Genomic DNA, 12,925 nt, shown 5'->3' with positions numbered 1-12,925 from the left:
GGAACAAGACAACTATAAGGCCAGCTTGTGTCTTCCTGGTTGTGTTGGAGACACTCCTACAGCTAAACACCACCACAGTATGTGATGACACACTCCAGTCCTCAGTGTTCACAGGGCAGTGATGTGATGCTTACAGACCACACCTGCGCTAGTCAGCCAACAGCTAATCCTGTTCAAAAGCTTCAATACACACATACCGCCGTCTCAATGGCTCAAAGCCCCAAAGCCTTTTGAAGTCCTTGCACTGTGGTTAGAGTAGAGGACAGACAGAAGGCTGGGTGGTTTTGATGTTCTGGCTAAAACATGATGAAGGCAGAGGTGAGCGCGGTGTGGAAAGATGAGTGGAATGGAGTGGTTCACCTTTTGAATGCTACTTTTAAACAATTGCAACTAGACAAACAAACAGGGCATGCAGTGATCTGAGAAAATTAGGCCTTCAGAACTAGCTAGAATTTTTGTTTTTCCCCACAATTGTTTGTTTAACCTTTATTTTTACAGGCAAGTCATTAAGAACAGGTTCTTATTTACAATGGCGGCCTGACAAGTGGAATAACCACTTAGGGAAAGGGAAGTAGGGCTAAAATAAATACAAAACATTAAAAATACATACAGGTTAACAATTACATAAATACATTTTAAAACAAAATTATGTAGAGAAGCAACAATCAGCTATCTATCTTCTGTTAATGGTTGGGTTAATTTTTATTTATTTATTTACAAAAAAAAAAAAAAACCATTCTAAAAGTCTTGGTGTTTGATCTCACTGCACTTTTCAGACCTTTATCAGAAACTGGATTGGTGCCAGTGTTTGGTTCATGCTCAGGATTTCCACCAGGAGCTAAAGCTGCAGTTGGATACCGATTGGTTAAACCCACCACATCACAGAGGGCAATATTACATAATATCCTTCACCACTAAAGAAAAGAAAAGAAATAAAACAGCAGCACAAATAACACTACCAAAATCAACCAAAGTAGAAATGCAATCATTTTCCATCCTCTATACCACAAATGCTGGTAGTAATTGTACTATTAGTAGTAGTTTCATTGGTAGCACATTTCTGATCAGAGCAGCATTGTAATCCTACAGTGTAATCCAACAGCAATGAAATCCTAAGCATGGGTTAATGTCTTTGCTGCGTTTGCATGCTCTCCCCATGTCCACCTGGCGGTGAGGATAATGCCAGTTTGAAATAACTGGCAGGAAATTACTTCACCCGGCAGTGATGATGAACTTGCAGTAGTGCACTATTATGCAGGCCAGCAGACGACAACTACGATGAGAAAGCCTGCTTCACTTTACACAGTTTTAACCCCCCTTTTCACATAGTGAGATTTTAAAAAGATCAGCCAACATAAATTTTTTGGTCAAAAAAAAAATACTCAAAATGCTAACCCGGCGGGTCAACGAATTTTAGGCCGAAAAATTTTCCCCAAATCCGATTCTCACTAAATTCACTATACGTGTAAAAAAAAAACCAATATTAACTTGGGATGGACATTAGTTTCATCCTATTATGCAGAGATTCTGTGATATAGCATTTCAAACTCATTGCTTATTAAAAGGCAGGGACAAAAGTGAAGAACTGCGTTCCAGAAAGCATTCTGCTGTGGTACTCATCAGTAAATAAAAATTACTGGGGTTGTTAAAGACAAATTGGTCCTTCCTTTGTTGTACTAATGCATTGAGCACATGGACTACTTGGCAACCTGTCCATCAGGGCTGTTAAAACAAATAAACGAGGATCGAGGCCTTATTTCACATATGGAAAGTTTGTCTTGCTCTTTCATTTGACAGACCAGCAAAGGTTCCTTAACTTCAACAACACTGTGTGTAGCTTCTCTCTGGAGAAGAAAAACAAACAAAGATTCCAGGGTTTTACTTTGCCAAATTTCTTTAGCCATGGACAAAAAAAAGAAGTTCTTTGCCTAAGCACCTCAGGAATACATTTCTGCAATCTGTCACAAAAAACAAATCCAATGTTGGAAAGCTTCTACTGCAATCAAATAGGAATTTTTATTAATACTTTTATTAATAGCTTCACTATATTGAAATCAACTACAACGCAGTATATTTAAGCTGTTCCTCCGTTTTAGCAACGACAGCGACAATATGGAATGTCTTTGGATTCTGAGTAAAAACAGTACGGTGGCCACAGTCAAGCTACAATTTCATGGCTGAGGGTTTAAGGTGAAAGGTGGGCTTTTATTGATTCTCCCATGCCTGTCACACTCAGAGTAAAGAACAGCTGCAACGCCAATGAGCTTTGCTGTGGCGTGAGCTGGAGACTGCAGTGAGGCTTTATTTGCCATGAAAAGGGACGGTAACTCAGCACTCACTCTTTCTTTCCAGCACACAAAAGCTGCTAGAGGCACAGAGTTCCAGGGGAATCAGTCTGTGACACCTCTGGCCCCTGCTAGCGGCATTAGCATGAGAAAGGCAGCGTGTCGCACACTGTTAAGTGAAAGTGAGGCCTGAGTTATATTTCTGAGTGTGAGAATCAACAAATGTGCTGGCCTATGTACCTACTGTTAAATTGGGAATATTTACTAAAGCAGGATGCACAGGAAATACTATACTATCACCTATAATGCACAGGCATATCTGTGCTCCCTGCATTTACCCGCTAAAATTTGCACCTCCTGAACACAGTTCATACTCAAAACCAACCCTTGCTTAGGCGAATAATCTCAGCTCATTACTGTGGACTTAACTCAGAGGTTATTTTAGAGCTAAGTGCGTTCATGCTAAAAAAGGAAACAAAAAGTTGAGGGTTTTTTTTTGTTCGTTGGTTTTGATTTAGTTGAAGTTTGGGAATTCACATTTCTGAGCTTTAGTCAAATGCAGACTAGTATTTAGGATCTAGAGCATTGTTCTCAACCCAGGACTCACAGTATGCTGAAAAGCAATCAACTTGCACAGAGACATGATTGAGAGTTGAGAGTCATGATTATGATCCCACATTCCAGCATCAACAAAAATAAAAGTATGGGTTTCCCTTCAGTGCCTGGATCACAAGGCTGACACAAAACTGTAAAGCTGGTGAAAAATAAAATGGAACTGAACAAAATTGCATTAACAGATAGAATCTTCAAAATAGAAAATCGCCTCAGTTCTGATTCTTGTGTTTCGGGTTAATAGCAAACCCCATGCTGCATGGACTCTATTACAGATACACCTGGCAACTACCCATAAACCCCTTCTCTAAATCTTTACCCGTACACTTATGTGCCCTCGGAGGAATGTACGGATGAAAGGCAGGAGCAAAACAGCAAGAGCAAAAGAGCTTCACAGACTGGCTGACTAACAGACTTAACAAGAGAAGCACAGCTCATTTCCCCAGGCTTCTGGGGTACAAAAGGATGAAAGTGTTTATACATTTAATGGGCTCTAAAAGACATTTGTTTAGCTTATGCTTGTGAGCTGTGCATTTTTGTCTACTTTAGAACAGGAAAAAGAACCTGAAACATATAAAACCCAAACATATAAATGTACATTTTTCAGAAATACTCGTGGAAGTGCGAGTTTTCAAGAAGCAGCTTTGCACTTGGAACACACCGAGTTTATAAAGGAAACGGTTCAGAATTCAGGGGACCAGTAAATACCAAACTGATCTCAACCAGCCATCAGAATAAGTCTCATACAACAAAATGTTTTTAAATCCAAATATGTTAAATTCATTTTCAGTCAATAAAATAAATCGGGCAGAAATGCCTTTGATAATAGTGAAATTCCTCAGGGTGCATTTAAGGGCATAGAAGGGTCAAAGGCAGAAGAGAAAGGGCTCGGCATGCCAGTGCTGTCAGAAAAATACCCAAGAAAGGCCCCGAGCCCTGAGTCTTTCTCCTCTTCACACCCAGGACCCCTATAATCACAGTAAATATGCCCTTGGAATTCCAGTCCGATTGCATCATGTTATTTTAACCCTTGCTGAAACACAAGGGCTGCTAATGGACTGGTTAGGTTTTTTTTTTCCCTTCTGCACAAAGCCACTTTCAAGCAATAAATCACCACAAGAGCTTCAAAGCACCTCATACACACTGGTCTCTTATGCTTTAGGAGAAAATTCACACACATTTTAAGCCCATAATAGGTAAATATGTGCTTTAAAGCTCTTTATAAAAGAATCAAAAGTGCCAAAGACCCCCCAAAAAAACAAAAAAAAATATGAAGGACTTTTTTCCCTTTCCAGTAAACTTATAGTTAACTACTGCATATTTAGTATAAAGCAGGTCAGACAATAGTGGTCCCTAAGGGCAGTGTCTAAAATTAACTGTCCCTTCCACCACCCTCTCATGCCAGACACCTAAAGATGCCTCCACCTTACTCTGGCAGCTGACAGGCAAGATAAGCTCTGTGTATGTGATACTCACTAAGCTTGTGCAAACCTACAGCCATTTCTTTCACACAAGATGTGTATTCAGGATATTTTATTCTATTATATCATGCAAAATTATCAGCCTTCATAAGTAACAGAGAAAAGGAAATTAAGGTCAACTTACAGTCTCTCGAGCATGGACAGACCGAGGAAGGAGCCGTTTAGGAGTTCCTGGATTTTATTGGTGCTTAAGATCCTGTGAAGTAAAACAAACACGTCGTTAATAAAATGTATAAAAGCAATGTGTAAATAACAGCTTGCTTCACTGTCCAGACCTACATTTATATGCAGAAAAGTACTGAAAGTGAACAATCTTTAAAAGTTTCAAGAGCATCATTCAGCCTGTTTCATGAAGAGAAAATCCACAGACTTTTACAGTATCAGACTTCAAGCAATGCGCTTGAAAGGCTGGATATTTTCCACAAATACCACACAGATGGTGCTTAAGCAGAGTAAGCAAGCATATACAAAACCAGTCATTTTCCACTAGTGCTGAACGTGCATGTGTTAAGCGTTTAGCGATCATGTGGTGAAATGCGTTCGTTTAATTTTTGAGAAACGTGCAGCACAATCACCTTCAAACACGGGAAAAACTCTGCTGTATACTAAAGTGTTCAAATATAGTTACTAGATCAGCAAATCATAAGAAAGCAACATTAAGGACACAACATTGCACGAAGGAAAGCATTGCCAGTCAGAGTTACAGGATGTAGAGGCTCAAACACTCACCCTTTACTCACACAGACATACTTTTATTACGAGGTGCTTTGGGCTGGTTTTATTACAGGCTAGTGCAGGGATTTAATCCCCCACCCCCCATTCCAGGAACTTAGAAGAGTTTGCGTGCGAGATCCTGTGCGCTTGCCATCACACTATAGCAGATATTAGCATTTCAAATGCCATCTGCAAATTTTGCAAGATATAGAATACACAAACACTTCTCGACTCAGAACATAAACTGCTTGCTGTCTGTGCTGGAAAATATTTTCCATATTGTTTGTGCTTCACATGCAGAATGGTTAAAATATAAATGGTATGATAATGAGGTAAATACATGTCATATAAACACACACACACACACACACACACACAAACATCACTAGCAATAAACTAAAGATCAGTTTAAATGTGTATTTGAAACACTGCTATCTAAAGTTTAATAAAATTTAAACCTCATTTAAACCTCAATGAGGGAATCAATTTAAAAAATAATGAGTATGCACATTTATCAAGCCTCAGATGATGCATTTTGTGGATTCAAACTGTAATTAATAGAGCTAGCTACCTTGAGTGCATGTAAAATATGAGGCTTTAGGATAAACACTACAAAGCCCAGTGAAAATACACTGTTAAAATGAGTGTGATAATTCAGGTGTGGAAGGGCCTTATACAGATATACACAAGACAAGGGAAAGGTACAGTGTTCAGTACAGTACACACACACACACACACACACACAAATACACACCCTTAAATAGTTATTTAAACTTGCATGCGATCAATAACTGATTTGAATACTGCAAAAAATATTCACAATTAAAAGCCTAACAGTAAGAGCTGAAGTTTGGTAAAGAGGGGATGCAAGTTTCAATCGTCGTAAATAGTTATGTCATCAAAAAGCTAAACCAGGTAATTCACGCTTAGGGTTTAGACAGAAGGAAATGAAAAGGTTACGCTACAGATAAATAGTTTTGATCTTAATAAGAAATCCAAACCATGCTGTTATCTCTGCAAATACTTTCAGCAATTGTTTTAGTTTTTCCATGATCTGTTGTCAGGACCTGCCATGATGGGCTCTTAGAAATCAGCTTCGGATAAAAATGAGGCTGCTACTTGTGTACAAGTTTCCTTTCACTGTTTACAGAGACCTAGGCCAGGTTCTAATGCAGAGAGCGTGAGTACAAGCTATTACCCAATCTGCAGTGCTCAGCTGATTCAAATCACTACTTAAACTTTTACTAGTACGCTACACAATCCGTTCCTTATGTCAGGAGTGATTTAATCCTGCTGATTCATCACCCATGAGAGTTTAATTCCAACATCCCTGGCTCTAAAACAGTTTGCCTAAAAGCACTGATTATCACAGATAAGGTGTTATGGGTTGAGCTAAACACAATAGGGACGAGGAGCCCAAGAACTGGACTATAGCACTGACGTCTTAAGTCTCCATGGGCTTGCTTTAAGGATGAGTAGAAGACAAGCATATAACCCCTAATAAGCTGCTTTAAATGTCTAGAGAACGGAGAGACAGCAGGAATAATGAAGTGGAGGGGAAGGCAATTCTGACTGCAGATCTGGCTTCTGGCCTCTCTCGGGATGTCTTGACAATTAGCATGTAAATGTACGATCATTTGCGTTGGTGCCTGAGGGCCTCATGGTCCCGGTGACAGGAATCTTCTTATCTTCCTTATCTTGATATTTTAAAGAGACTTGGTGCCTAGATATAGCAAAGCTTTTCAAGGACATACAAGCAAACATACTAAGAAATGCACTGTATGAATAACTGCCTAACTAATAGGCTCCATATGTTCCAAATCATGGCAGGAGAATTGTTTAAATGAAATTTAATAATTACTTACAACAGACTTTATCATTTACAAGACTAACAGCATGGAACTGATAAAAGCATAGAAAAAACCTTAAGAAAGATGTTCCTTTAAGCTTTTGGAGGCCCGGATAAAAAAATAAACAGTCGGCCAAGATTAGTTCACTTTACAGAAGTCTGTCAGAGACAAAACAAACCCATTTATTGAGTCCCAGCTTTTACTAAAAACGTCCAGCTAAAATACACGTGAGGAGTGATGACAGAGTGATAACACTGTGATACTTGCATGTACACTGCATCCTAATGACACTTGACGGATGCTCAAACGTCTCTGTTTAGACTCATTAAACTTGTTCAGACGCCTCTCTTAAAAAGCTGAGACGGGACAAATGCTACATTCACACATGCCGCGACTTGCAGCAAAGTGACCGGAGACCGCGCATTTCCAATGTCAGCTGCTGAGTTCCAGGGACATAATGACAGCAACTGTTGCTGACTAGATGTGGGCGTGCCCAGTGATGCAACAATGGTAAGAACATTTTTACATACAAAATGGAGTAAATTGATGCAGCGACTACCAATGGGAGTGAAGACGGTAGAGCGTGCGTTATCTGAGGCAGAGCACAAACACTGCTTCTCCTTCATCTCCTATGATACGATGCAAAAATTCACTGCTGAATCTCCCTCCAGAATGTTTCATTTGAGCAGCAAAAAAACTAATTTGTTGTCAATCAAATAAAATGCCAGTTGCTCCGCCCATTGATAGCTATTATCACTATGGCAACCAGAAGCATGACCTCCCAGGGGATTTCATAGTATATCGTAGATGCAAATACATGTATCGTAGAGTAGGCGTAATGTTACTTCCAACAATACTTTAGTCCAGGAGACGTTATCAAGACATCTCCGTTTATGGTCTAACAATTACAGTGGTCTAAAAATGCTTACTCATCCTGCTGCAGGTGATCCAACTAAACGGCTTACATTTCTAAATCCATATTGCCACAGCCAAAATTTTGTGCATACTAAAACAGACGATACAATATAACTCGTCCAAAATCCTCATCTTTTTTTATGTGTGAATTTTGTCACAAAAACCAGGCTGAGAAACACAAGGTGCAGTCCAGGCTTAACAAACACCACAGCAAAATGTCTCAGAACATTAAGAAAAGTTCAGATGATATTGGGAGGAAAAACATTGAATCAAATTCACACCCTACAGTATGTTATGGAAGCTGGTAAGTATTATCATGTCTCAACATGGTGAAGTCAGGAAGTAGAAAAATGCTGCTTACTGACTAGCGCTCGGCTTTTTACATGCAGACACGGCGGAGCTCATACAGTCGTCTTTTGTCCACACTGAATAAGTTTAAACTGAATAAGACGGTGTTATGAAGGATGCTTAAACAAGGAGGCTCTTCTTTAACAGGAAGCTCTCGGATATCCATTCTAAATCTTTTCTGCTCTAAATGGCCGACGGGATTAACTTTAAAACCCAGGTGTAAGTAACATCCAGCACACAGTACGATAATGTTAGCATTTCCTCCTCATCTCCTTGACCCCCATCTACAGAGGAAATCAACAAACTCCATTATCCAAATATATTACACCCATATCTGCTTATTTCACAAGTCAACATATCCTCTTATTCAAATAAGAGAGACTTCTCTACAGTTTAATCTCCAGGAATCGGACAGCACAAAAAAAGCCCCCAAACCAAACACATCAGTATGCAAGAAGTAAAGAAAAGCAGCTGCAGCAGTGCATGTTTTTCTGGGCGCCGCTTACAAAAACACTTGAGATGATCCTAAGTTCACCTTTTTTAGGAGACAGCAGCTAGACAAATCAAAACAGCCAGGAAATGATTTTACAACCTGAAGAAATATACAAGAAAGAGCTTTTAGCCTCAGAAACAGATTCATTTCCTAATTTAAAAAAATGCATATCTATCTAATTAAGTGTTATAATACATTAGAGACAAAGGGAAAGTTTCTGTTGTAGTTGGACAGAAATGCGACTTGGGATTTGATTTGTGGTCCCATTAACCATGCTGATCTGGTCTCGCTGTGAATCACGATATTTACTGAGACTCGGCTGGACTTTCAGCTTCCTGCAGTGGGAGGAATTATTGTGTCCTACAGTGCATTGCTACAGGTGCCAGGTGTGTGTCAGAGAGAGAGAGACTTTTGGACTTTTTACATCCTTTATTTGCACAAGTCACGTAAAAAACAACAGAGTGACTCAATAACTAACTAACTAACTAAATAAATAAATTAGAGTATTAAAATAACTCAAATAAATTAGGTAAACTGATAATAATCATCATCATCATTAGCTTAGCTCTGGTGCAAAGTTTAATTCTCCTTCAATGACAGCGCATAGAACATTCTTACAACACCACACTGACTGAAACATGTGCAAGTTATTCATGCTTTTATAGAAATTTAAATCCATCAGTACTCTTGATTTAATAAGTCTGGAGAAGATTACTTTAGACTCACAGTCTGTATTTTGAGCAATTTTGTTTTTTCGGCTCAGGTATATTGCCATTTTTGCCTGACCAAAGATAAAATTGCTAAAAACTGTCTCTCCTGACATATTTAAAACCAAGAATAAAACACTGAAAAGTAAAATCAACATTAAAAAGACCTTCAGAAGCTCCGCAAAAACACAAAGAAAGACTGTAACCTGGAGCAGTGAATAAAAGCATGAAAAACTCTCCGTTTCTCTCTGTGAACAGAAAGGACAGTTATGTGCAACATCGGGGTTTAAAATGGAAATATAAAAGTTCACAGAGAGAATACAGTGTAAAATACAGCTGTAGAGCAGCTTCCCTGACACTGTCCCAAAGAGAGAGTGAGAGAGAGAGAGAGAGAGAGACAGAGAGAGAGAGAGACAGAGAGAGAGAGAGAGAGAGAGAGAGAGAGTCAAAGACAGAGAGACAGAGAGACGCTCAAGAAGAGTTATTATCCTCATACTGAACAAGCACAGGTGTGTGTGTGCACTCATTCATACTCATTCACACACAGGATGTGCCATTGTCATCTCTTTCTAAAGGCATATTTTAACAGGAATAAAATATTGAATGTCTGCAAATGCTTTTTACAGTACTAGATACAGCTGAAGAACAAACATGACAGTTTATGATCTGCAGTAAAAACACACTAGAGGAAACAGTCTTGATATTAAATGTTCATTAATCATCTTATGTGAGAAAAATAACGGCAAAAAAAATATCTGTTGCTGATGGAAAAATCCCCAAAAACATTACCTGGAAAAAATGATACCTTTCCCTATATGATTGTTACGGACAGCAGAGGAAACTTGATGATCTTATAGTGTGTGTTTATGCGAGTTGGCTTCCGTCTAGATCAGCGGAAATACCCTGTCTGTAGAGGTCAGGGGAGTTACAGCAGGACTGCAGCATCTATCAACTCAACCATGAACTATACAGCTGTAAAGTTTGATATGTGTGTTCGTGTAAAGCACTTCACGCCTAACTAAATCATTTGGACCACGTTAGACAGTCACATGTTTCATGCTCATGCAGTCAGCGAGCCACCAACAGCTAAATGTGAGCGTGGATGAATCTCTTAGTTTATTTGAACTAGTTTTTAATCAGTACTTGGTGCACAACCCTAACCATGAACAATGTCTCTAAACACCTCGAGATGTAAAAGAGTAAACCTACACCTTCAATTCCTGCTAAAATCTTAACGAGTATGACTATCATAATTCTTACTCCTCTAAATGCACAGATATGCAAATCAATGCTTCATTACAGTGACGGCAAATCAGAGTTACATCGATTTCAGCGTTATTGTCAATGACCAACTCTGAACGATTGTTAAGAACAAAATACTGAGTTAGAGCTGTAGACATATTTTTCCTCTCCTCATGCTGAGTTCTGCATGAAGATGCTGCAGCTCCTCCTTGTGAGGTTTTATTAACACCAGATTGAATCAGCAAGGAAAAGGTGAGCGCGTGTGTGTGCATTCAATGCTGTATTAGTTGTATATTTCAAGCATTATACTTGGTTTATCATACACATATGACAGATTATGCACTCTGTAATGTTTCAGTCCACAAGTCACTGGTTTACATGGCAGGTCAAGTGTTTTCTTACACCGGATCTTAAAGACCTGGGATAAATATTCCAGTTCCTACTTGGTAGTGAACAGTTTGTACACAAACATACTGACTTGTGAAAGCATTGGACCGACCTGCATAAGAACCTCACGTAATATAAGCAATATTTTATTAGGAATAGCTTAGTTTATTATTCGGCCTGTCGAATTGATTGCATTGATTGATACACAGAAAAAAAAAAGCTGTACGACAAGTCGTATCATTACAGTCCGAAGTAAAGCAAAACAGTAAAACAAAGCATTGGATAGAAGTAGCAGCAACCCACCGTTGTTTAGCACCAAGACAAAACCGTTCCTCTACATTTCAATCGGGCAGAACCAGAGTTTCCAGTAAAATAGAGTTTATTCTTGGCTCAGACAAATAAACACGGCTTTGTTCAGACAAAAAGTCATTTTCCCAAAGAAACTAATTTGACTTGATAAACAAAGTCCTTGAGCAAAAAAACGGCAGAGCTAATTGCAAGTGAAAAGTTCATAAGATTCACACAGTTTTCTCCTTGAAAATGAGACGGTTATTATTCAAATATCTATATAAACATCTTGAGTACATTTTATGTGCGTTATTCAAGCACATCTGGAGTCTGGAAATGTTCCATCACTTTAGCACAGAGATTCTTTGCACAATTAATTATGAAACACTGGTTACATTTGAATGAAGACTACCAGATATATCATGCGAGCTGATGATTTTTTTTTTATTCCCCGAACAACAGGGCTGGTTATACCATGAACATGTGCAGAAGAAAACTGTATACATTGAACAGAACTAAAAATTCAAGATGATAATTCCTCACAGCAAATAAATATTAGTGAACTTTCTGGCCAAACAGCTCTGACAAATGCTCCAAGTTCAAAGAAGGATCCCAAGCCACAGTCTAATGTCCAATACTCTAAATTGCACTGCATGTTGTGTTATGCCTATAGCTAACATAAGCTAATAACAAGGCAGGGTTAGGGCTGAAGATCAAGACTTTACGTGTAGGTATGCTTTGAGTAACAGCTCTGCACCATGCCACAGAAAAAGTCTGTTGTAACCTTCCCGGTTTTGGAAACTCCTCATGGTCAATACATAAATAATAAAGAATGTGGTGGAATATTACGTGCAAACGCACAGACATGGAAATTGCTTGTTGGATGCAGAGTTTGTATGGCAACCGGACACTTATACTGTTGTGAGCTACCAGCTGCCAAAACACAGGCTGTGTTGGTCAAATTGTTAGACCTTCTTTAGACCAGATTCCTTAAGTGACTAAGCTTATCAGTGTTGGACAGAAAAGCAAAATCGACTCAACCTTGAGGACTCATTTATTATGTGACAGCTTTATATCTAAGTAAAGAATAGCAAAACACACACGCACATCACCTGTATGGACTGCACAGACCTACACCAAATACACACACTTCCAATATACATCCATCAACCTGTTTACATGCTGTTTTTGCACACTTTTTTGCTCTTTGCACATACTGTCTAACAAAATTCTTTACATTATCTCAGGGACCTGCTGCTATGAACCTGTGTTCATTATAGTATTACTGCATGCAATATTGTTGAACTTACAGTATTTACACTGGTCTGTGCTGTTTCTGTTAATTGTCTTTTGTGTATTGTCTTGTAATTTTTTGTTTGCACTGTCTTGTCCTGCACTGTCTCTCGTTTGTCTTGTCCTGCACTGTCTCTTGTTTGTCTTGTCCTGCACTGTCTCTTGTTTGTCTTGTCCTGCACTGTCTCTTGTTTGTCTTGTCCTGCACTGTCTCTTGTTTGTCTTGTCCTGCACTGTCTCTTGTTTGTCTTGTCCTGCACTGTCTCTTGTTTGTCTTGTCCTGCACTGTCTCTTGTTTGTCTTGTCCTGC

General features: G+C 39.0%; 1 protein-coding gene across 1 annotated transcript in view; it reads right to left on the bottom strand.

Annotated features, from left to right (window-relative positions):
* LOC132848574 (adhesion G protein-coupled receptor A3-like) overlaps positions 1-12,925 on the bottom strand; it is a 35,352-nt gene that overhangs the window by 20,991 nt on the left and 1,436 nt on the right. Inside the window, exon 2 of the mRNA XM_060874411.1 lies at positions 4,503-4,574. Within this exon, the coding sequence (XP_060730394.1) occupies positions 4,503-4,574 (72 nt within the window). The remainder of the gene's footprint in view (positions 1-4,502; positions 4,575-12,925) is intronic.

This window comes from Tachysurus vachellii, chromosome 7 (genome assembly GCF_030014155.1).
Source record: "Tachysurus vachellii isolate PV-2020 chromosome 7, HZAU_Pvac_v1, whole genome shotgun sequence".
In the NCBI taxonomy this organism is placed as follows: domain Eukaryota; kingdom Metazoa; phylum Chordata; class Actinopteri; order Siluriformes; family Bagridae; genus Tachysurus; species Tachysurus vachellii.
Note: the sequence above shows the minus strand (reverse complement) of the source record. Positions and strands in the feature narration are given on the sequence as shown.